The sequence below is a fragment of the Sparus aurata genome, chromosome 16 (genome assembly GCF_900880675.1).
Source record: "Sparus aurata chromosome 16, fSpaAur1.1, whole genome shotgun sequence".
In the NCBI taxonomy this organism is placed as follows: domain Eukaryota; kingdom Metazoa; phylum Chordata; class Actinopteri; order Spariformes; family Sparidae; genus Sparus; species Sparus aurata.
This window is the reverse complement of record NC_044202.1, coordinates 15,073,381-15,098,295: the sequence shown is the minus strand read 5'-3', so window position 1 is coordinate 15,098,295 and position 24,915 is coordinate 15,073,381. Positions and strand designations below refer to the sequence as shown.

Here is a 24,915-nt window from a genome sequence, read left to right as displayed (position 1 = left end):
AGCTAATTGAATTTCCATCATTGATTGAACAATGTGTAATTGCATCTGATGCTGACCTTTGACCCTATTGACATTTTCACCTGGCTTGAAGATAATGTATGAGTCTCTGTTGGATTTCTGCAGTATGTTACTACAAGATGAAAACTATAATTTTTTTCTTTCTTTCGTTTTTTTTTTTTTTTTTGTGAATCAGTGGATGTAACTTGTGACCCTACAGAATAATGGACTGTGAAATGCTGCTGGCCTTGGAACAAACGCTGGGTTATTACTGCAAGTTAGCCGGAAGTGCTTACGTTTGCGGCTCACGTTAGACTGGTCGCACTGTTGAACATCCATTAATAAGACGTTTTCTCCTGTATTTCTAGTTTTTGAAGGGGTTCAAACGAAGAGAAACACCATTTTAACTCTGTGTCTACAGAGTATCCGTGTCCTCAACATGCTAACGTGCCTGCCGATCGAGGCCGATGATCATTCGTTGGCTGACATTGAAATTATACACAATAAATAGTGAAGATAATACAAAGCCAAATTGACTTAACAATTAAAAAGTTTAGCAACAAATCTGTATAGAGCTATGGTATATTAAATCATCCATCTTTGCTCGCTACATCAATTTGAAATCATTGATTACTTTATTGGTTGGCCAGGAGAAGCAGGAAATTATCAGTTATCCTATCGGCTGAAAAAAATCCATCACTCCTGATTATCAGCACTGGCGAGTGTTAAATTTGTCTAACTACAATCCAAACTGCAGCAGGGTGTCTTCACACACTCCGCCGGCCAGGAGTTACATACAGGACAAGAACTTTGATCAGTGTCAGACTTCAGGTGCGAATGGCTGTTTCATGGAAATTATTGTTAGTAGTATTTAGTGCAAACCTGGTATGATTGGCAGTAGAAAAGATCTGTTCTCTTATTTCTGGCCAGCACCACTTCTATCATAACAGTGGTTGGCATCTTCAAGTGCAACATGTGCAGGAATGACTGCTGCAAAGACCCTACATTTGGTGATGATAAAATTATGCCTCACATCTGTGGCTTATCAGGTATCACCCTTCAGATGATAGCTCGGTCTTGTCTTTGTTCTCAATTTTGAGAACGCTGCGTGACTGAGTTACCGAAAAACAGAGCTGAAAACTGGGTTTGAAGTAGAATTTTAAGCACAAACATCAGGCACACATGGCTACAGCGGCAAAAAAACAGCTCCATATGGTGGTGAACCCAACAATGCATCATATGCTTCGTGTATATGCCTCATCTTATTCTCTTTAAGGCCTTTACCAGGCTTTGTTCAAGCTAGTTTTTGCCTGAACTCATTGAATTGCCTCTCTGGGAGTTTGTGAGAAAGAGTCGGCTCATTACAGTTCCCTGCCCTCCCCTCAGCGCTCCTGTCCCTCCCCCTCATTCCTTTGCCCTTCCCCTCCCCTCCCGTCCTCATGCATCTCCCATTAGGAGTCCTCAAGTGTGCAGCTACCGCTCAGGTTCATCAGGCACTGCTTGCTCAGTCCATAGCCACGTGTATTGTGCAGCTACCTCATTTGTGTAACAAGCTCTTATTTGATGCAGTCAACGCATAGTAACGTGGTCAGTGATCTATATGAGGGGCTGAGCTAAGTTCTTGTATAATTGGTCCAGTAGTGGATCCTGGCTTGGCCCGTTTCATCCAGTGGTGTGTTGGAAAGCTTCAGCTGCCAAATGGTTAGTATTAGTTGCTAATTGTTTGCAACAAAGCAGTCATTCATTCTCTGGGACATAAGACGCTGGGATTGCGAGGTTATCCCACCTGTTACACAATCATGATGTCATGGCAGCGCAATTTGGAAAAAGTGACTCCCACTCAAACCTCAGTCCCCCTTTATTGCGATGACATGTTGCCTGTTCATGCTAGCATTCAGATGCCAAATCACTATATCGGTTGTTTGCGTGCCGACACACCCTGTGCTCTGTTCTGCTGAAATACAAATTACAAGCATGTCTTCCGAGAGGGTCTGTGTGTACAGTATGACGTCTGCCTTGGCTATTGTTCTGTCAGCAGCTGGCCGGTTGCTTTTAGTTCCACTTTTATTCATCACAAAAAAATCTGCCTTGGTTTTAAAGACGACATCTTATGCTCATTATGAGGCTCATGATTAGTGCCTGATCGCAAACCATTCGAAGGCCCTCTTGAAATGCATGGAAATTGTATTATTCTTCTCTCTAATTAATTGCTTTATGGGGGGTTTAAACATGCTCAAAAACTGGTGAAACTTTGCAAAAAATTCTAACTTGGTGGAAATGTAAGTATTTTGTGGGTTTTGGCCATGGGCTGGGTGAAATGGCTCACTAGTACCTCTTAAAATACAGCTCCATGGACTACTTTCACCAAAGTTTTGGTAAGCATGTGTATCGCACTCCAACCTAAAAAATGGTACCATGATAATATGGTATCAGTGCTCATTTCTGGTGATTTGCACATGTTGTACTTATCTTATGTCTCACTTATCTTAACACCGTTGCAATGAAAAGTTATCAAAAGCTTCTGTTGGTGTGGACGTTGATCTTTATAACGGTCAAGATCTTTTACATGCTCAAGAACTCTGAAAGAAAAAGGGAAAACAATGAAAAAGCATGATAGGTGTCCTTTAAAGTAAAGTGGATAATAGCACATTATGCACCAAAGCAGTGAATAAACTGGATATTTTATGTTCGATGGCTCGCTCAGACACTTGACGATATTCAAATACAGCAGCGAAAAACGTCCACTCTAATGTGCGAGTCAAGGCTGTAGGTTGTTTGCATGCAAACAAGTTCTATATTGAGGATGGGCGCCGCTTGTGAATGGGGCCTGTGTTCTGTTTAATAAAGCAGCTGACAGCTTCTGCTTCGCCATCTTTTTCCCTCTGTAAGCAGCAGCAAACACAGCTTGGTCGTAAAATTCAGGAACAAATCTTTACGAGGCTATAATACAATGAAAGTGGAGTATGGATTGTTTATGCAAAGACTACATTCATGATTTTATCAGTATTTCCTGGGGCTGAATTTTAATATCCCTCAGTTGTGCTTTTCCAGGTTGTATAAAATATCAAACAATGTGCTTTTCATATTGTGTTCCACAGACCTGTACCTGCTGTATGACCCCACTCACCTTGGTTTCCAGTGCAACAGAAGGGGGAAAATCAAACTCATGCAGCCTTAACGGTTAAGATATTTTTAGGTTGCCTTGATTTAGAGGATAAGACCTTCATTCAGAAAGGCAGATGGCACTGAAAATATAAAGCCATGTCAGCGGTGAAGGGAAAGGCTGCCGTTGTTTGGTTCTGCTGACCTCACTGACTGAACCGCTCTGTCTCTGGACAGCAGATGTTCGCTGGGAGTGTGTGCGTTCATTTCTCATAAGGGAGCGCAGGCCCGAGTAGCCGGACAGGGTCAGCCTGGGTCTTAAGCTCTTCATTTAGCAGCTTGCCAGGAGACGCTGCAGAGCTGAAAGAATGTGTGAACACTGCCCAGTTTGTGATTTAAAGGCTGCCCAGGGTTTTTGCCTCGGCCGCTGTGATACTATTTATACCGGTAGTAGTCCTGCCGGGGCTGAATGAGCTGGGAAACATCAACAGGTTTTTCGTCCAAAAAGCGCTCTCAGGGAGCAGGGCGCTGTTGTTTTTTCAAGGCAAGGGAGGGAGTCTTCACAAGTTCCAGACAGCACCTAATGATAGAATGATTTCTCTTCTGAGTTATCCCAACAGGATTTTTTTGAGAGATACAGCTGCATTTTTTCAATCACATTTATTTTTGGCTGTGACCTACAAAAAAAAAACAACTCTCGCACAGGGAATAATGTAGTAGCTACTTTCAGACAAACTCTGGAGCGCGCACACACACGCAAAGTTGATGGTGCTCTGTTAATTATTGGCCTAATTAGCCTTTTTATCTGATACACGTGATGGCACACTATCGGGCCTCATTAGCAGCAACAGTGCTGATACTGTTGAGGCTCGTCACAACAGCATTATTCATTTTCCTCTTTTTATCAGAGGTGCGACAAAGATAAATTCCTGTCGGCTGTCTAGAAAACTGTTAGTTAACATAAATTTATTGTCACAATGCAAAAAGTATACGTTTCACCAGACAGACAGCTACATTATGTACAGTATTTAGTCATCATGACGAGGCAGCAGGTGTGTGTTGTTGAGGTCTCTGCATCAATATGTCATATACAAATAAATGCATGAATCAAGGAGATGCATATACTGAACACCTGTTGACGTTATGAATGCAACAGCAGGAGCAAGAGAGTTACTGTTGCATGAGAAGCATTTAATGACTGAAGAAATACCTTTTAATCTCTTGAGGGGGGAATTAAATTTTTTCACTTTGTTGTTATTTCAGCTTACACACAGTGGCCTAAAATACATACACATGCACAAACAGCACTTGCTGTATAGACGTGCATTAATTGTTGTGGAGACAGCGAAGGGGACAGCTGCATAGCACAGCAGCCCGAGCAGGTAAGTGGTTCGGTGCTTTGCTCAAGGGCACCTTCACAGCGCACAGCAGTTAAAAATGGCACCTCTCCAGCTATCAGTCCACACACGGAACCAACTGGTCCGACTGCTGCCCCAGAACATCTGGAAAACAGGTTTGTTAGAGTATCACCTCCATTTATATTGGACATTTTTTTTACTTGGGAATACCACTAACACTGTCCCTAAAAATGAAGTATTACAATCCTAGTTCTATCTATTTATATGTCAATTGTATATCTTAATTTCACCATTTGTTCTTGTGGTCAATGACTGAATCCTTGAATGTTGACTGTACAGTTACATGGTATTTTAAACATCTGAATAAACCCTCAATCGAATTTTACAACAAATAAAACGTCAATGCACTCCTATTTTTACAATTTGTCTCCACTTTGACATTTGGACACAAGTAGACCAGATTTATAGCTTGTCTTCACAGCGAATCATCCTAGGCAAAGCATGTGTGTTCAGAGCAAATACTATATGTAACAGAAAAAAATGACATTCGACAGTCTGGTAGTACGTTTACATTTTGCCCAGGAAAACACACTACACCACACATTCTGCATCATTTTCACACAGTTGCCTGCTTACTGTATCTCCACCTTAAGAAAGAAGCTACTAGTGATGCTGTAATGAAAATGCTGCTTTTAAGTGCCGTTGGACATCTCTTGTCCTTAGAATATGAAGGAGTTATCCTATATGATGTCACTCATGTAGATTAAATATTGTTCTTATTTCCAACTGAAAAGTCATTGCTCTGTCTTTGAAGAAAACATAGTTGTTGTCTTCCAGGACATATAGGCTGTTTCTGAAGCCTACTGCTTCTTACAAGTCACGTTAATCAGAGTTTCAATATGACTGCACAAAGTAGAGTATTTCTTAAACTACACACAGGCTTGAAAGTGTGTTTCTCACTGTGAAACAGGCCTAGAATCTATATTTACATGGAGAAAAGAAACCAATAACAAAGAAGGGTAGTCAGGAAAAGTTATCAACTTGTTTGCTTGCATGAACTGCAGTAATTGAACGCTATAAAACCACAGTTGGTTAGTTCAGTAAAACATAAATTTAACCAGTACAAAACACAACATGGCGATACGTGGATGCAAGAATTGAACATCTGTTGAATTTATACTCAGCAGTATGAGGAGGGGGCAACAAATCAACAGAGAGAAGCTCACAAAAGCTACAGTTAGCTGGTTAGCTCAGTTAGCCATGCATGTAGCTGCATGCTATGCTACCTGGATTGGTAGTTCAGTGCACCAGGGGAGTGTTGGAGTAAGTTCAATAGAAATCTCTGCAACACAATATGCGGACACATGACATCAAAATCTAAATTTCTTCTCATTCTTATGATCATTTTGTTAATTTTGGATTGTTTTGTACAGCAGTTCTTACATAATGCATCACGGAAATACTTAATGAGAAAGTTTCTTTTTCAATTTTGTCTGGAATGTGTATCCTTAATTTTCAAGACTCCATATGTTGAATAGTTTTTGCCATTTTTTGACCAGAGCGTCTGCTCTTTAATGCTGTTTAAAACTGGCTGCCACACTTTGTTAATACTGGCTGAATGAAATACACATTACATTGCACACACTATCTTTCATTCTTTTTCAATGAGGCGTTAAATGTATTTTGCATAGCCTCCACGCCTGGTAAAACTTTTATAAATGGCAATTGGGAGCGTCGCTATAGTTTACCCGGAGCACTTGAAGGCAGCACGAGTTCACGCCTTTCGTGAGTCCTGATTGGCTCCCAATTACCAGCTGGCGCCCCCCATTGGCTGCTGCGCATCCATTGAATCCCCTCCTCTACCTTTGTCAATTTCTTGCGCTCCCGTTGAAAACCGCCTGGTTGTTGTTCCTCGGGTTAGGAGGAAGAAGTTGTCCGCCCCGCGCTGCCTGAGCTTCGGGAACAACCGAGAGGAAGGAGAGCAGACTCTACCGTGGGAGCAGAGAAACAGAGGGCCACCCTGTGAATGAGAAGAGAGTAGCGGGGCTGCGAGCCAGGAGGGTTTAACCTAGCCCAGCACCTTGTAGCGGCAGAGGGCGAGCGGCAACTCCTCGAGCCAGCGTGCGACACCGCCGCACCGGATCGCGTTGGGAAACAAACGAGGGAATGACATAAACACACAGAGATGGTTCACTACCCGCAGGGACCTTCAGAGACACCACTGCTGCTACTGCTGCTGCTGCTGCTGTGAACTTTTGTGTCCTTAAACTACACACGAGAAGTGGGATTACTGAGAGTGTTTCTTCTTCTTCTGCTTCTTCTTCTTCTTCTTATCAGCGAAAGGATTAATTATGCCGGACCAAATCACAGTTTCAGAGTTCGTGGCGGAGACGAATGAAGATTATAAATCGCCGACTGCCTCCAACTTCACCACCAGGATGTCCCACTGCAGGAACACAGTGACCGCTTTGGAGGAGGTGAGTGACTTTGGCCACAATTCAGAGAATTGTCCTCCCATTATACAGACACAATGTGGGATTTTTTTAAAAATTTTTAGTTGTAAAGATTCATGTCAGCTCAGAGTACGCCAATGTGCAAAGATGCTGCTCTGCACCCAGCCTCTACCCCATCCCTCATTCTCCCATGTTCCTGCTCCCACCAGCTCAGCCATTGTTCATCAAGGTATTTATTACAGTCCTGGATCTATAAGTCGATATTGTACTGTAGTTTTTGGAGCAATATATCAGTTGGCTGATATCGTTGTCGTGTCCGACACATTGGCCGATATGAAAACTCTTCATTTTTTAAACATTATAATGCAGGAAAACACTTTTAACACTCCATTTTATAATTAGAAGTTATCCCAAACAGGTTTTTCTGCATTATAATTTCTAAAAAAAGAAGAGTTTTCATATTGGCCAATATGGATGCGGCACCGATATTGGCAAATGATGTCGGCCAACCAATATGTGGCTCAATAACTACAGTATTATATCACACTTAGTTAGTTCAATAAGTTTCTCTTCACCAAGGTCATTTTAAACAGTAACGGGCATTGATCAACTGTAAAACATCCTGCCTCTGTTGAATATATTTGCCAAATGTGTTTAAAAACCATATGTGAGGGATCTTTGCGGAGAGTGTGTGCATAGTGGCCAATAATTATAATATCGGTATCAGCATCAGCCCAAATGCCACACATCAGTCGGGCTAGAATAATCAAGTCAGTTATGTTTATATGGCTCAAAATCATTTAGGACAATTTTCTCTCAAACCGCTTTACAATCTGTGCAACATGCAACCGCGTTGATCCTTAAACTCTCCTTTCTCCTTCCCATAAAAGACCCCTCATCTGGGGGAAAAAAAAGGAGGAAGAGGATCCCCCCTCCAGGACGGACAAACATGTAATAGATGTCCTTGCACAGAATAGAGACAAACAGTAGAAGCGCTAGGAAATAGACTGACATTAAAAGGTAAATAGAGTGCAAACACATGCAGCGTAAAGTGATCAGAGAGGATAATCATTTACATGTGCTGGTCACTTTTCAGTAGTGTTTGTAGGATCATTCCCACGGTGGTAGAGGGAGACGTACGGCGGCATGGCACTGTAAGTGCACAGAGGGCACTCTGTGTTCTTCCTTTAACTCGCAGGTCATCAGGAGGAAGGACACTTCCGCTTTGTTCCCTGACAGCCCTCCACAGCCTCCCTCCCTCCCTTGTTATAGTTTCCCTACTTTGTGTGCTGTATGGCAGAGCCTCGCCCTGCCTCGTGGTAAAAATAGAATTTCCCACATGAGCAGCTCGGTGTATTATGTGTGTTAGTGTGTCTCGGCTCTGTTAGTAAGAGTACGCTCGCAGATGTTGGGTGTCGTGCGAGGAAATGGATCATTTCTGCGTGGTCTCACAGCAGACAAGTTTTCATTCAAATGGGATCGTGACAGACAATCTGGTGCCATTGCTCACACCTTTTAATTGTAAAATCAAACCGACTGCTTGAGAGACGAGATAAGCAATCGGCGCCCAATGTCAACACTCCTTCTTTATTTTTAACCTGTGTTTGTGTTGGATTGAGCCGGGCAGCCAGGCGAACACCTGCTCTGGCTGACAGGTGCTTCACGTGGGCGTCAGACACCTTGCTACGCTCTGTTTCATTTAAACCTCTGCTGCTGCTGCTGCTGGCTTTTAAAATAGCAATTAATCTGCTACTGGGAATGTAAACAGCCCTACTCTGAGCGCTTTTCTGTAGAAGTCAGCAACTAAGTATGTGGATTTTACTCTTTAAAATAGAAGCTCGCCAGTAATTGCTGGCTTGAGAATCCAATTCAGCAGCTTTCTTTCTAGAGATGAGCTGAATTGCCGGCGAATTGTTTTGCAGAGCTGCAGAGTAGCGTGTTGTTGTTGCACATTGACCTCCCCACACTCGGGCTCGGGGAACACAAGGCCTTATTGTTGGCACAACAAGACCTCGCTCACTTTGGTCTGTTCGACCAATTAAACACTGCAGTGGACGGGGAACACTTCCACTTATTGTCTGCCAAGCCTGCCTGGAATCTCAAACACACGCACGCGAAACAAAAACACATTTGCATATGTACATACACAGGCATCCACAAGTAGCCATGAAGTTTAGGAATCAACTTCTTTTTTTTTTTCATATTCTTGTGAACATTTCTGTCAGCTGTCAAGAGGATGACTCTTTCACCCTTGGATATGATAATACACTCGCCTACTGTGTATTCATGAAGTCGGAATGAAAATAAAAACCTCAGGTTTTGCTGTTTTCAGCATTGTGCTGACTTTCAAACATTGTGCTGATCCCGACCTCCTTTAGAATAGCGGTTTGTTATATAAGTGCTCACTTCTCAGCTTTTACCCTTGAACCGACAGCTGAGGACAGGCTGATTGGAGCGGCGCTGTGCTCTGTGATGCTACAGTGGGCTGCTGTATCATTTCACGCCATGTCTTGTTTTGTCAATTGGCATCTCTGAGTTTTGATAACGGGCCGTCTGTTTTGTCGCTGACTTCTGGAGTTTGATAAACATTCTCCGGTTGCCCTATTTTGTTTTGAGTGCATAAATATTCCCCATATGATAATGTTATCAACTGGAAAAAGCTGTTTTTATAGACATTCTAATATTATGTGCATGCATTTGCTTGAGAATGTGCATCGTGGAGCCTATTTTGGCAATTGGGATGCACAGTACAACAGTGCATTTTTGCAGAGAAAGATGATCAAACTTGATGCAGCAGACTTGGAAATATCCTCTTGGGAAGCTATTGTAAGAGGCTTCTTTGTTTTTTGTTTTTTTTCAGGGCTGTCATTCCTATCTTTGTGAACATGATATCTCAAGAACGCCGTGAGGGAATCAAACTGAACTGAAGGATGAACTGGCTAGATTTTGGTGCATTCAGGGACTTTTAAGTCTAATTGCGTGGAGATGGACGCTGAAAAGTTGTGTTATTTTATCACTCAGAGCGTTTAAACATGTCGATAGCCGTTTGAAGTTTGAGCCTCACAAAGTTATTTTGTCGCTGCCCGAGTACATTCCCTAAAACAACTACAATATCGCTTTACCTGGTTTGTTATCAGTGTTAGTGATGATGATAACTTTTGTAACCAAACGTAGGTCACTCTGTTTGCGCAGCAACAAACTGTGACAACCTAATAGCATCTCTCAAATTACTTGAGAAAACATTTATATGCAATACATGTTGCCATGTTTCTGCTTATATCCTGGCAAATTCAGCAAGTTTCCCAGTTGTTGTTTTGACTTTAGTGGTCGGCAATTTTTCTACTTCAGATCTTATTTTTCTGACACCCTGTGAACACACTGTGAGATTAGGGTGCCTAATGCTAGTAGTGGGCAATGTAGCCTCAAGCAGAGATGAGGAGTGGGCTGATTTTTTTTTTTTTTTTCTTCTCCACTTTTGAACTTGTTATCTTCAGTCCCAACTGATGTCACGTCCCGCGAGATAATTTATCAGACTTCACGCAGCTCAATCCAGAGCCCAAAAAAGCTTTGTGCATCTTTTTTTCACATATGCAGAACTACTTCCAAGACAAGCAAAGCCTTACATTTGTTCACACTCTAAATCACAAATACATCTGTGCTTTATTAACCCAAGTTTACTTTTTTGTGTGGGTGTGAGTGGTTGACAGGGGAGATTAATTTGTTTGTAGATGGGAATGATTAATGTGTAAATATGTTGTTCCAGGTGGCTTATCTACTACTTTCTGTTATCAGTGAGAAGAGAACAGGGTTGTAAACTATACATACCTGTGTGCTGTGTGTCCGTGGAATCACTATTGCTAGCAGAAATGTTGGATCCTAAAAGCAATAAGTTTGTTCTTTGTCAGTAATATTATAGATAAATAAAATCTATATACAGAATTGTTTTTTAGTTCAGTCCACAGTGCCATTTCAGTGTAGATTGTGTCAATATTTAATGGTGATATTCACTGCTTACACCTTATTCCCTATATATTCAGTAGGCTAAATGTTTTCCCCTTCTCTTTGAAGACATGCTTTACCCTCCCAGTTTATCAGACCGTCTCCCCCCAAATGTATGAGATCGAGTGCATCCAGTGCTTTGGATTTTCAAATCGAGCTTGCTCTTGTTTAAAATAGCTGATGCACTTAGAGTCTCATCTTCTTAAAATGCCTTTAAAACTGACCCCTGGGTCTGATTGTTTATAGGAAGCCTTTAAACACATTAACAGGAGACATTAGCACTCACAGGTTTTACGGAAATGGGTGCACAAATGTTGCGTAATTACTTCTTTCTAAACTTAATTGCATCTGACACAACCTTAATTAGGCTGGTAGTTTAAACTGTGTGGCATTAAGAGGCCATCCAGAGAGATTGTGTGTGTGTGTGTGTGTGTGTGTGTGTGTGTGTGTGTGTGTGTGTGTGTGTGTGTGTGTGTGTGTGTGTGTGTGTGTGTGTGTGTGTGTGTTGCTAAAACCACACGGCAATAAAAACCTGTTTATCCAGTAAGAGGATGTTGGGATTTGGGTCACGACCCCCCTTTGTGCGCTTGTAAAACATGGCTTTTCTTCCTCCATACGTGTGTTGACTTTCTTCTGCCAAGTCCAGACATTTCAGAAGAGCTCCAGGATCTGGTTTTCTCGTGAAATTTCATTTGAAATTTTATTTTCGTATGCAACACTAGGTGGCATAATAAAGGTTTTGTTGTAATTTAGAGTCCGAAAAATGAACTTTTCACAGTAGACTGATGAGTTCATGAGTCTCACAGCCTGAATCTGCTCTGTAGTCTGGTGGTATGTCAGTGGACACTTCTCACTTCTTTATCTTTTGCAAGGCTGGCTGCTGAGTGAACAGACTGCAGCTTGGATGGGTGTTGTTTTTCAGAATCCTTTGGACTCTACCAATATCCCTGATGCTCGATACAGAGTATTCCTGTCCTGGTCTGTGCTTGAAACATATGGTTGGGGTGGTTGGATGTCTCATACACAGGGCTTTCCCCTAGGGACTGGCAATCGAGTCCTGTGCGTGACCGAGTTTCCATATTAATTTGCTTCACAGACTCTTCAGAGTTTTCCCTTTTTATGGTGTTGGCCATTGGTGTTTTTGATATACTTTTTAATCGTAAGTGTGACCTTGAAATGCATGAAACACAATGCATAACAAGGAAATTATTTTCCCTATTTAAAAAAGCTAAAAAGGTGACATTAATTTTTTTATTGTCAGTTGCCTAACAACAGTGTTTTCATGAGGTAAACCACTTTAACACAAAGCCACTTGTGTTCACAACTTTCCGTGTTCAAAACATGACCTCACAAGTCCCATTTGAAGGAGGCATCAGGCCTGAGGGCTGAGCTGACCTCTGTGTTGAGTATTGATCTTGATGAAAAAGCCCCCATGCTTTTGTCTCACCAAAGAAAACCTCACGAGGACGTCTGTCGGATGTCTGTCTGAAGTGGGAAACTGGCACACACTGTAGTCTTCTTAGGTCTATTTTTGCATCTGTGACTGTTTTTATGCTCCAGTTACTGAAACCTGACGGGCAGAGAGAGACTCCTGAAATGATGTAATCAATAGAGTTGTCTCCTTGAAAAAATCTCAAGTGCATGCACTTCTAGCTCAGGTATGAAGGCGAGTGTATTTGTGTAATATAACAGTGTTGCACTCACTAAGCGGTTGTGGCAAGCATTTAAAACCTGAATAGTATATTAATTCTCTGGCAGAGTGGATCAGTTGGAATCACTTTGGATTACATCAACAGCCCTCTTTAAGCGTGAACTGAATACAATGAGTATGCGTCGGATCTGACTCATCCAGCAGACTGCAGAAGATTGCTGAGTATTAGGGCTTGTGGCGGCAAAACAGCCGTCACTACTTGACATTCAAGACAAGCTTTTGTGTTGTCACCATTGTAGCCCTTTGATCAGTCTGTCAGCTGCACATAGCTGCTCAGACAGACACATAATATCCTTCATGACAATACAGCTGCTTTGTAATTCACAGTTGCTTGACAGGTAGAGTGCTTGCTTTTAATACGGTCCTGGACATCCCCTGTTATTGTTGCATGAATATAAATATCCCACAGTTGACTCTCCTGGCCCATAAGACATTTTCTGCACTTGATGTCCTCAGCATGGCTCTCTCTCTAGCCCTGTGCCTTTTAAGTAGTGTTTGTTTCTACAGGGACAAGTACATAACATCACCAGTACCACAAACCACAGTGTTCATACACACAGCTTAATAAAAAAAACATACAAAACAGCACACACTGGGCAAATTTAATAAAATATTAAAGCATTGGACATTTATTTTCTTGAGGTCATGGCACTGGTGAGATCTTATTATTGACTTCCTTTCGCGGCTTATGATTAAGAAAAACTTGCCCAGCTTGAGCCCAAATAACCATCAACTAGGGCTGTACAATATTTTGTTTCAGGATGAAAATCCCAGTGTGTGCATGCGCCATAGTCACATTGCAGGATGTTAAATTAATGGCAAATTAGCGTAGGTCACGCTGCAACTGTTTTGCTGCTTGATACAAAAAGCAAAACTTGCAAGATTCTCCTTTCCCGTGACTAGTCTACCAGAGAGGTCTGTCTGATATCAAATGCATTTCTTGGATTCTTTGATACATGGGAGTTTGTTGCTTGTGTACACAGCAAACCACCCAGCACAATCATTCTTCATCACTTTATCAAACAAAACAGGGCCTGTTTTGTTTCTTTGATAAAATGCACTCCCCTACAAAATCACCCTAATCACTTTATAATGATTGATGCTTTCCAAATTGAGCTATTCAAGTTATCTGGTGAAAATTCCTGTTTTTTATAATGCGATATGTGTTGAAGAAAACGGAAACATCACGATGTCAGTGCAGCCCCACCATACTGCTGTAATCATAGGGCCCTATTCTCTAGAAACAAAACAGCTTCATGGTCTATATCCTCCCTTATATAGTACCAGAAACCCACCCATCCACTAGGCCTCCCTCTGTCCCATATTCCTTTGTCCAGTTTATTCATTTTTCGCCGATGAATAACGGTTATTTATAGCCAAGTCAGCTTTTCATGGGCCGTTACTGGTGTTGAGGGGGAGATGGGGGGTTACTAAGTCCTAAAGGCTAGCGTCATTAGTCTTCCGTCTGGCTATTATTTCATCCAACAGTGGTCCATCACACTGGTATGCCAACTATGCACTTGTAAGGCACACTGCCTTGCTGCTTGGTTTTGTTGAGCGATTATTATGGAGTATATTTGGGAATGGTGATGGTATTTACAGCAGTGGCAGGCAACTGTTGGCTGTGCAGGAAACACCAGGGTTCAGTCTGCTTCTTATGGACTGTTTCTAGCTTTCCTGCTTGAGTACAGCGAGGTAATGGCTGTTGTAAAATGGTAAGTAGATTCTCAGTGAACTCATGAGTGTTAAAAAAGCAGTAGATAAGTGCCTGCTGTGAGTGTCTTTAGTCTCATCTCTTTATAGTGGCTTTAAGCTTAATCTCAGGCCACCGGTTGTTTGAGGTACATGCTTAACCCTGACATGAATCATTATCTTCTGTCAACACAAGGTGATGTTTCATTTAATTCCCAGCTGCCTCAGTGGCTATGCTTTTCTGTTTTTGCATAAATGGTTCAGTGCAGAATAAAACACTTGCTTTCTACTACTCCTCTGTGCCGAAACGTCTCATTTAAGGTACAACTGTTTATGGCTGCTGTGTTAACATCCGAAAGCAAGTGTGCTCTCGTAACTCGTGTGTCAGTCTATCAGCTTGTGTTGATACTGGAGTAATTCCCGAGTCAAGGAAAGGCTTGGCCTTCTCCTGCCCTGATTCCTCCCCCCCATTCCAGGCAAGGTTGTTGTCAACGGCTGTGGCCTGGCTGGGGACAACAGCTGCCCCCCTGCAACAGGTGGCCTGGAGGAAAGTTTTAACAAGGCTTCAGACAGTCGGATTATCAATGCAGGGACAAGCCACGTCTAATAGCTTTAGAGACACACAGATGGATCTATGAGCTCTTACACACACATGGCCTTAATGAGTGGTCTGGCCCAAATGAGCATTCCAAACCCCCAGACACTCGGGCCAGTCTTTGGTATACCACCTAAGAAGCTTAATACTTCCTATAATTGAAATGGGAATTCTGGCGGGATCACTACAGTCCTGTCTCCTCCCTTCACCCTCACTCTACATCCACTGTGCCCACCATCCCTTGACTTTGCCTTTCTGTAGTTAATGCACCAGAGTAGGCCAAGTGTATTGAAGCAAAGCCAACTACATCCATTCTTTCAAATCCTGCACCAGAACAATTGTTTTTGAATAAGAATTGTTCACAAGTTTCCGAATTTAGCTGTTCCTGATGGATTCTTTATTAAAAATGATTAAATAAGTCTTGGGTAGCAGTACACCAGAACTTTATAGTCGGGTCCTGGTGCTGTTGGCATATACTTGAATGCTGTGTGCTCAGCAGGAGAATCGTTGAGGGAAAGATCCCAAACAGGGGATTTAGAAGCTCTGGCATCACATTTGTTTTTGGCAATAACAGTGTTTTTCTTTGGTTAGTGTTAGACCTAGACGGTGTATTTGATGAGGGATTTTGGGGCCCTCCCTCAAGATGGTGTAAAATGTTTTTTTCCGATTTAAGCAAAATCAAAAAACAAAACAAGCAAATTCCCATAATTTTGGATCAGAAGTACTTCCATATATGCGTACAAAAGGTAGGTAAAGCAGATGGTAAATAAGTAACATTCTCCATGTTAATTTGAAATTCATTCTGCTTAAGTGGTGCCCAAAACAGCTGCACTTAAACCCTAGATAATGGTGGGACTCTAATTATCAGAATCAGTGGTGGATCACCCTTAGCCTGGTTAAAGCGATGCCCCTACTTATTTATTTATTTTTTTAATTATTTATGTTGTTTATTTCGGGCATGTCAATTCATAAACATCACATTTCATCATTGTTCAAATAATACAATACACATGGCCGAAAGGGAAAAGCGGGAGAAGCCAAAGCTTATCAAGTCCCGCCCCCATTACCCACAGGATAAAATCTTCATCCTGATCTTTTCTTGTCATTTGCATTTTACATTTTCTTTTCTTTTTTTTTTCAACTTCTTTTGTTATGACCTTTGACAAAACATATTACAGCAGTAGCATACAGAGCTGAATTCAAGCTCTAGACAGTACATACAGATTACATGTGTGTCTACTGTTGTGTGCCGATTTACAGGGCTAGTTGACTTACCCTCTGGGTTGGACCTCAGTGTTTCCTATGGGATCTTTGTTTGAAATAAGAGGTGTCTCCCCAGCCTCCAGGGCCGTATAGAAGACGTCTGTGTTATCATCTGAGACAGACTCTGTCCCGGTCCTCATTACAATGCACAAGCCCTCCCCATAGATCTGCCAGGGCCGAAGGTCACGGTCCTTTCCCAATCGATTCAAAGCCATGATCTCTCTTATCCCCTGATGGGCCTTGACTGTTAGGGTGTGATATGATTTTACTCACTTTTGTACACCGTCTCACTCATTGAGCTTGGACAGCGGGTTGGAAGTGATGTGACTGGTCATTCTCTTGGTAGATGTGTTTGGTTTGGAGGGTTGTTGGGGCAAAAATGATCCTGAAACTCTCCCTGCAGCATGGTGTTAGGGATTGAGGTGAAAGGGGAGACTGGCTACTCTCCGTCCTACACAGCGGTTAGGGGGCTGGACACTAGGGGCACAGGGGGGTAAATGGGAACTTAAAGCTCATCTCATCCATCAGAGTGTCCTGGCCCAGATTGCCTGAGACGGCTACTGTTGACGGCTATTGTTCCCTGACAAGCCCTGCCTCTTCATTAATGAACTCAACCATTGATTTGTAGTCCTGGCCACTCGGCTCTGCTTGGGGCCAGGGTGGGGTGGGAGGGGTGAATCCTCACAGTTGTGTTGTCCTGCTGTCACTTTCACTCAGGGGACAGACCCAGACCTCTTCTCTGTTGGGTGTGACACAAACTCTTTGGAGGGTCTGGAGAACTTAAGTCAAGTGCTTTTAACTCCACTAGGACCAAACTAGATATGATGATGCAAAAAGGCATTTTGATTGAAGACATTGAGTTCATCTTTTATAATCTAAATGGTCTGATAATCCCATATGGAGGCATCTAAGATTTGTAGCACTTGAAACACTGCGATGTTTGAACTCATGAGGTTTTATCTATAGAGCATGTCGATGAAGTTCTCTTGAAGTCTTAGACGTTCAGATTTTCTCAGTTTCATTTCGCCTGGGTTTATGTCAAGCGAAACCCTTTTCATTTCTTACGCTCCCAGCAGAGTTCAAAAGGACTTGTTTGAAATGAAGGTCTTTTTTTTGTGCGACTGAAGTGTGCTCTCAAGCTCACAATAGCACACACGCACACACAGTCTTGCTCTCTGTAGTGCTTTACTGCAGCATTTTCCAGGAGAAAGCATGTCATTTTCCCTCTTTCTCTCTCAGGCATCATCACACTATATAGAGCTGTGTGGTAACTACTGGGCTCTTTGCCTCTGGCACTATACTGCTTTGACACCATGAGGGTGACGCATACAAAGAGAGACTCCAAGGTGAAGTCAGCTGAGTTTTTTTTCCCCCTCAAAGTGCCGCACATTTGGTCTTTATTTCTGAGCCACTGCTTCCAGCTTGGATTTTTAACAGTCTCCTGCCAGTTTATAAACTTCATTAAAGACTCCCCTCTAAGTCGGGTAGACCATTTTAACAGGTTTCAAACATGGCACCTTCAGGTCTCCACTGTGATTTTTCTCCATCATGTAACATGTGTTTTCATGAGCTTTCTTCTCATTTACGCTGCCCTTTTGAACATTTTTTTTTAGGATCGTTGAATAAATGCAGGAATTGAGAACAATCACAAACTATTAAGTAAATCTGACACTTGGTTAGTAACAGGTAATAGTAACAGACCCAAAACAATCCCATTGAAGTGAAGTCTTTTGACCATGAGGCAGCAGAGCCATCTGGGAAAACAATTCGGAAACAAAAGTTCTGCAGGTCTGTCACCTTGTAAAACGTAAAGCGCCCAGTACACTGGCTCGACAGTTAACATGAAAGTTTGTTCTCTCTAACGCTTGAATTATTGCTGTTGATGTTGTCATCCCAGTGTGATTCCTGGCAGCTGGCAGTCGAGGCTCTGGTCCAACAGTGGTCTTTGTAGTGGTCACCGAGGAGCTGTAAAGCAGCAAGTGTCCCAGTGCTAAAATATCACAAGGCTTATAAGTAGATGAGATCAGTCAGGCAGGAAAACCTGGAAAGAAATGGAACCAAAAAAGACCTATGCCACAGAGAAAGTTTTTTTTGGTTGTGACAAATCTCTGCTTTAAAAGATGTACATTTTCATCGCTTGTGCAGCTCTCTCAGCTTTGCAGTGCAGTGTGTTTGTGCGTGTAAATGAGCTTGTGTCAGACAGTCTTATGACATAGTAAAAAAGCACCCTACCCATCCCCCTCCCTTTCTCGCTGTCCCACACTTCCACTGAACTTGCATACTGGAGTTTTCCATGCTTCCCCTGGGGCAGGCTGACTACACAGATCTCAGCTGTCTGAGAGAACAGAGAAACCCTGCAACCATGGCCTGTATGCGCTCGGCTCGATGGGACCCACTTCTATCCAAACATTGACTTTACTCACTCAGCATGGAGAAAAGTTGTGAATGAAACACTTGAGAGGGTGTTTACAGATAGATTTCTTTTCACAGTTGATGTGGATATGTAATTCTGGGTATGCTGAATGGACTCAGACTTTATTTAAGAATTGTTTTTCTGGCGGCGTTTACCTTAAGCAGACAGAAGTAGCAGAAAAAGTTTGCGTTTCCACTGAAGCACAAACAGGTTCCTCAGGGATCTACCTTCTCTTTGATGGCTGCAGGGTTGAACTGTATATTTGACATATGTTTTGAATGAGTCACAGCTTTTCGTCTGTGGATGTTGGGGAAGAAAGAAAGCGCCCTTCCTGTGTTTACCCGGACTGTAACATGTGGAGCCATAGACAGCAGCTCTGTGTCTGGCAGAGAGCTGGCCAGCAGTACGTATACAGCACTGGGCAACCACTGTAACACCACAACTGCAGAAAAGCTGACATATCTTATTCTGTAATGTTGCGGAGGACAAGTCTGCTTACTAATGATATGATGTGTTATTTATTTTTCTGCAGGGAAATTCTCCATAGATTGCTCTCAGGTGAACTAACAGAACTGGCATGCTGCCAGGAGAACAGAATTGTGGTATTTCATGCTGGTTTATTCCCCGTTAACACCCGACAGTGCTGCTATGTGCTGCTGCTGTGTTGTAGGAGAGAGGAGGCAGAGTTATGAATGTTGGCAACCATCTTGACAGTTCTTATGATGGAGTGTGCCTTTAAGGCTGGTGTATGCTTGAAATAAGGTGGTTCATATGAAGTATTGTTTGACCACACCTGTAGGTAAATGTGCTTATAGCTCTTCCAAATGGCAGGGCAAAAGACTCACAGTCATTGGGGGGGGGGGGGGGGGGGGGGGGGCTTTTGGTTGCTTTTTGTCAGTAACACCAGCAAAAATCTTCACCCTAAAATAGAGATTTTTTAAGATTTGTACCAGTGAAAATGTTTAGCCGCATAGTTTTGGGTGCGCCGTGAACCACTTTTAAAAGTTGGTGTTGGTACTGAACACTCGTCGCTACTCAAAATATCATGACATAATGCTGTTGGTTAGACCTTTTATAACCGCTTTTACTCAGATGTCCTTTGGCTTTTTGTGAAAATATCACAGTTCATCTGTAATGTTGTGGAGCAATGGAGGGATATTGTGATGGTGCCGCTGCCAGCGTCAGTCGTTTATCTGACAAGTTGATCAAAGAGGAAAATAAATTACAACTGCCTCCCTTTGAGATCCAGTTTCACTTTTTCCTGCTTCTCCAAACATTGTGGAGTGACCACACATACTGTGATGAAATAAATATGATTAACGTGATGTCAAGGCTTACCCATGATTTTCACATCAAAACCATTATTTATGGTGCAAGTGTGTATGAGTTGTACATGAGCTCACTCTTTTAACACACTCCTAGATGTTTTAGTAGTTTCACTGAGGGGCGAAGTTTGTTTGGGTTTGTCTTGTAACATCTGGCACCTTCGTGAAACATGGTTTAACAACCCACCACAGGCATCACAGATACTGTACCCACACATGCACCAAATAAATTGGATAATTACACCCCAGACTGCAGCCTGATTTCCACAGTATGTGGCAGACTGTTCCCCTCTCAAGGGGAGGGCTTAAAGGGTTAGACAAGTTTGGAAGACGAGTTATAAAGAGCTACCAGACAGAACCCAGATGTGTATGTGTGCGTCAGCTTTAAAGAAGTGTGCGGTGATGACAATAGCAAAACTACAGACAGAAGAGGTTTGCTCGGATTGTGTTTTGTTATAATTGGACATGTGTGTGCTGTATGGTGATGGGGGCCTCAGAGGAAAGCGGGACAGCGTCTTGCCAGGCAGACATGCTGTCATCAGCAGATATTTAAGTCAGCAGGAACAATGGGGCTGGGTCTCTGTCTTGTCTGTCAGTCACTCCAGCATGCAATCATCCAGGAATGTCTTTCTTCTTCAGACGGCGGAGTAAGAGGTGGAGAGCACTGCGTTAAAACAGGCTTGTTAGCCGGACTCACTTTTCATGTAGTCAGCAGCGTCTTCCCCTCCTCCCTGTCCCCGTGTTTTCATGTGAACAGAGGCTTTTGTTCGCAGAGGCCTACATATTAGTCTCGGTGATTGGAGTGCTTAAAACAACCTTTTGTTTTAGAGGAAGAGCTGATCGTTATTTTATTAAGGGAATTAAAAAATCCATTAGGCTTTATTGCCATTTGATTATATGTGTTGCCAAAGCATGATTAAATTATGAAAGAATAAGGAAGGAAAGGAGCAAAAAAAAAGTGTTAATGATAACATCGCCTTTTTAACACTCTCTTAAACATTTTAGTATCATTATTTAATTGTGATTCATGCTGTAAAGATGCTATCTTCTCTCCTAAGCACACATACAAACACACTCCCTCATTCCTCTGTCTTTGTGATGTGCATTTTTATTATTTTTCATAGACCAGAGCTGAATTTTACATGTATTTTCATTGCCACTTCTGCTGCCAATTCATCCATTTATCAATAAGTCTATGAAATGTAAAACAATTATAAAAACATGCTCATCACAGTTTCCCAGAGCCCAAAGTGACATCTTAAAATTACTTCTTTTTCTCCAAACAGTCAAAAACCTTTGGTTTACTTTTATAAATGAAGTTATTGTTGGCTGCAGCTGTATGTCACTCTTTTGCCTCATCTGTCTTGTCTGAATTTTGGTAGCGTTTCACCAGAAAAGTGCAATTTTGGGGGGAAACTTACCCAAAACATATTCCTTGACCTAGAATTAGCTTTGCATTCCTCGTGGGATGTAGCTGTATAAAGGGACTTTCAGTGTTGATGTGAACAACTCAAAAAGTGGACAATGTCTGCCCTATGAGAAGACTTGATGACCCTCTTTTGCAAATTTCCCCTTCTTGTTTTGGTTTTGAAGACCTTGGCAAATGGTGGGCCAGGCACACCAGATTCATTTGCTCTGGTTTGGATCATGTAGTCAAACTTTGTGCTTACCCAGCTGAGCTCTGCTTCAGGACAGCAGTCAAAATTGCTAGTTTATGCAGAAACCTACACCTACCTACACCTATTTTGGGGCTCTAGTCTGCTTACGCTGTGTTTTTTCCTCCCGAAGGTGGTTGTGGTAGCTACTAAGCCAACAGAAGGTGGTTATGAAGCCTGGTAAATCTCTTTCAGGATTGACTTCATTTATTTTCTTTATTCCCTTTTTATTCCCTTTTCATTCATCATCTCCTTGAGTTTTTTTATTCTCATGGAACGATTGTCTGACTCCCTCTGCCATTAATTCATACTGTAATCTTACTGCGCTTCCTTCTTCAAAATAAGTTAAGTTCAGAGTATCTTCTTTCCCTCTCTATCTGTCCATACAGTTGATGTTATCTGTCTGTACTGAGCTAACAGAGATCAGTAACCCGACACATTCTACTATTCAGGAAATGCACAACAATAAGCAAATGGATCACTGTGGCAACGACCCCCATGACCCAGCAGTGTTGTGATAGTCTCTGTAGATTGGCTGGTAGCAGATGGTGCCCGATTGTAATCGCAGTGATGATGATGATGATGATGATGCCATACATTTAGACAAGGATTAATTCAATTCAGTTTGGGTTCCTCCTCTGGCTCAGAACCAAATAGTCGGTTAGCAGCAGGAAGGGAGAAGAAAGCCTCTCTGGTTAGTTTACTTTGAGCGGCTAACAGGAGAGGAAAAAATGCTGACATTGCAGTAACGTCATATGAAGTGTGCTTGTGAAGCAGCTCTAGGCTCGGTGGCTGGCTCTATTGTATGAGGATCCAGCTCTGATCCTGCGTCCTTTGACCTCGGTGGCTCACCCTCATTTGACCTCACATCCTCCACACAGAGCACACTCACTCACAGCATCAAATAATCAATAAATAAATCACACTTTCAACTACATTTTATTGGCTTATTTTGTAATTACTCTCTGCTATAGAGTGCAACAACTTTTTGTCCAAATAGATGCTTTTTCTACAGTGGATCATATACTCAGATCCACTGTCAAGCCTTTTACAGTCTCACAGAAGCTCAGACACAAGAAGACGTGCTTTCAGTGCTCTCAAGGCTCTCGAGGCTTTCGCTCTGAGTACTGAGAGTATATTTAACACACAGAGCTGAGCCCAGGGTGATATCAGCTCTGGTGAGAAAATGTTTTGACTTGTTTCAAGTTACCTTTTTAATAGTCTACGTGTGGTCGGCTGTAGACAGAGATAGCGATATAGCAGCTGCATTTCTTTCACTCTATATCTTGTGTGTTTTATTTTGAAAATGCATGTTTGACAGTATGCAGACACGCGTGGCTGTGTGGGGTCTTAGCTGCAGTCAGGGGAGTCTGTCTGAGCCAGACAGAACTAATGGGATAATGGCATATGTGACAGATGAGTCGGTTAACAGGAGCTGAAGGAAGTAAAACCACAGCACTGTAAGTCTTACTTTTACTCGGAGGAACAAGGAGCTTCTGGTTGGCCTCTTTTAATTTGCACAGTTCCTTTGGTGAAAGACATCACATTTTATTTTTAGCACGTGTTACTTTTACGAAGCACTGCTGCTGTCTGGGTGTGTAGCTGTGTGGACACATGTCGGGGAAAGGGTTGTGATTTTCTCCCTTTTGTCTTATTCAGACTACCAAACCCAAATCCTTTTTTATGCATGTCCAGACTGGATCTAGAATTCATTTTGAAAGTTTGAATGGCAAATAAACATGCAATTCTTTTTTTTCTTTTAATGCAAATCTGAGTCAAATCTGATTTCAAGGTTTTTTTTTTACATCACTCGCAATGAGACACACAACGATGATGTCATATCCAGAGCATCAGAATACATTGTTTAATGTCCTCTGTTGTAGACTTTTTCTGGTGTCTCAGAGGAGTTCAGCACCACAAATTGACAGGTGGATTGTTTGAGGGCCGAGCTGATAGATTTCCATTTCTCATGCCTCCTTGTTGGGAGGCTGCGGCTTCAGCACCAGCAAGTATCCCAGTAATCCAAGACAGTTAGACATTGACTCAGCATACACAATACCAGGACCTGGAATCTGAAACCAGCTGTTATATCATATACACCTGAGCGTTTCCTACTCTGTCTTGTTAAAATTTCCTGTAATGGTAAAATATGTGGGATGGTGATTGTCAAACTAACTTCAGCCTGGTGTCTAGATTCCGGTGCAAATGTGATTTTATTTTTTAACACACATTAGCATCTTATTGTGACAGATAAGGCAGTTTGTTTCTTCTTTTCCCAACGTGAAAATCCCTGCACATCTCATCCCGTAAATGTTAGATATTTAAAGATTTGCCTCAGTCTATGACGCCACTGTAGTTAACCTTGCAGATTGTGATACATTGGAATAGAGATAATTGCAAAAGGAAAGTTGTGTCCTTCACTTGATCAGACAATTCTAGATTGGGCCTGCTTCATATCATTTGAATGTTTTTTTCCATTAACTTTTCTCTCCACTAACTCCATCCAGTGAAACAGTATACCCAAACAGACTGATGGGTTTTCTTTGCCACACTTCATAGGTGGCCCATATGAGCCATCATTAATTGCAGAGTGAAAGAGCGCAGTGTCAATGTTATTGTCTTTTCTCTGAGCTTCTTCTTTTATTCTGCCTGTCTCTCTACTAGTGACACTTAATTTTGCCTTCAAAGTCGTTGACTACTGTCTTTGTTCCTTTTTGTGTGTCTGTCTTTGCAAGTGTGTGTGCGTGCGTGTGCGTAATATGACACTGGGGAAAACTAAATGCTGAGTGCTTCTTCCACTCTGCGATAGCAAACCGCTCATAACTTGGATATTAATACAGCACCGATTTATGGATTTAATATATTTGTCATTACATCTAGTGGTGTTGCAAAGAGGATTGTGTGTGCGTGTGCGTGTGTGTGTATGTGTGTGTGTGTGTGTGTGTGTGTAGCTGAATGGAAGCCATTGTGTGTTTTTGTTTTCAGAGAGTCAAGGGGGACTGATGCGTGTCAGCCGACCCGGGGAGCAGAGCAGGGAAAAGTGGCGCCGGCTTTGGCCCGGTTGGTCCAACGTACTTAATAAAGCCCCTCAAAACTAATTTCCCCAAATCCCCCTCATCCCGAGAGACTCCCTCACTCACCACTTCTACAGTGCTGCATTGTCTCAGCTGGACTTTCAGTGTTTTTTCTGGTTAGTGTGTAAATCTAGGCTCAATGCATGTAAAAGGGTGTGTGACTATGGTTATTCATAGGTCTCTGTGTGTGTGCCTGTGTATGTCCTTCATATAACGGACCTCAGATGCTCACTGCTCGTGTCCTACAAGCTTTTATACTCATACACACACACGAACTA

At 42.3% G+C, this 24,915-nt stretch overlaps 1 protein-coding gene across 1 annotated transcript in view; it reads left to right on the top strand.

Annotated features, from left to right (window-relative positions):
• Positions 1-6,325: 6,325 nt before the first annotated feature.
• Positions 6,326-24,915, top strand: part of asap2a (ArfGAP with SH3 domain, ankyrin repeat and PH domain 2a) — a 52,101-nt gene continuing 33,511 nt past the window's right edge. The window contains exon 1 of the mRNA XM_030391821.1: positions 6,326-6,934. Coding sequence (XP_030247681.1) covers positions 6,809-6,934 — 126 coding nt within the window. The 5' untranslated portion in view covers positions 6,326-6,808. The remainder of the gene's footprint in view (positions 6,935-24,915) is intronic.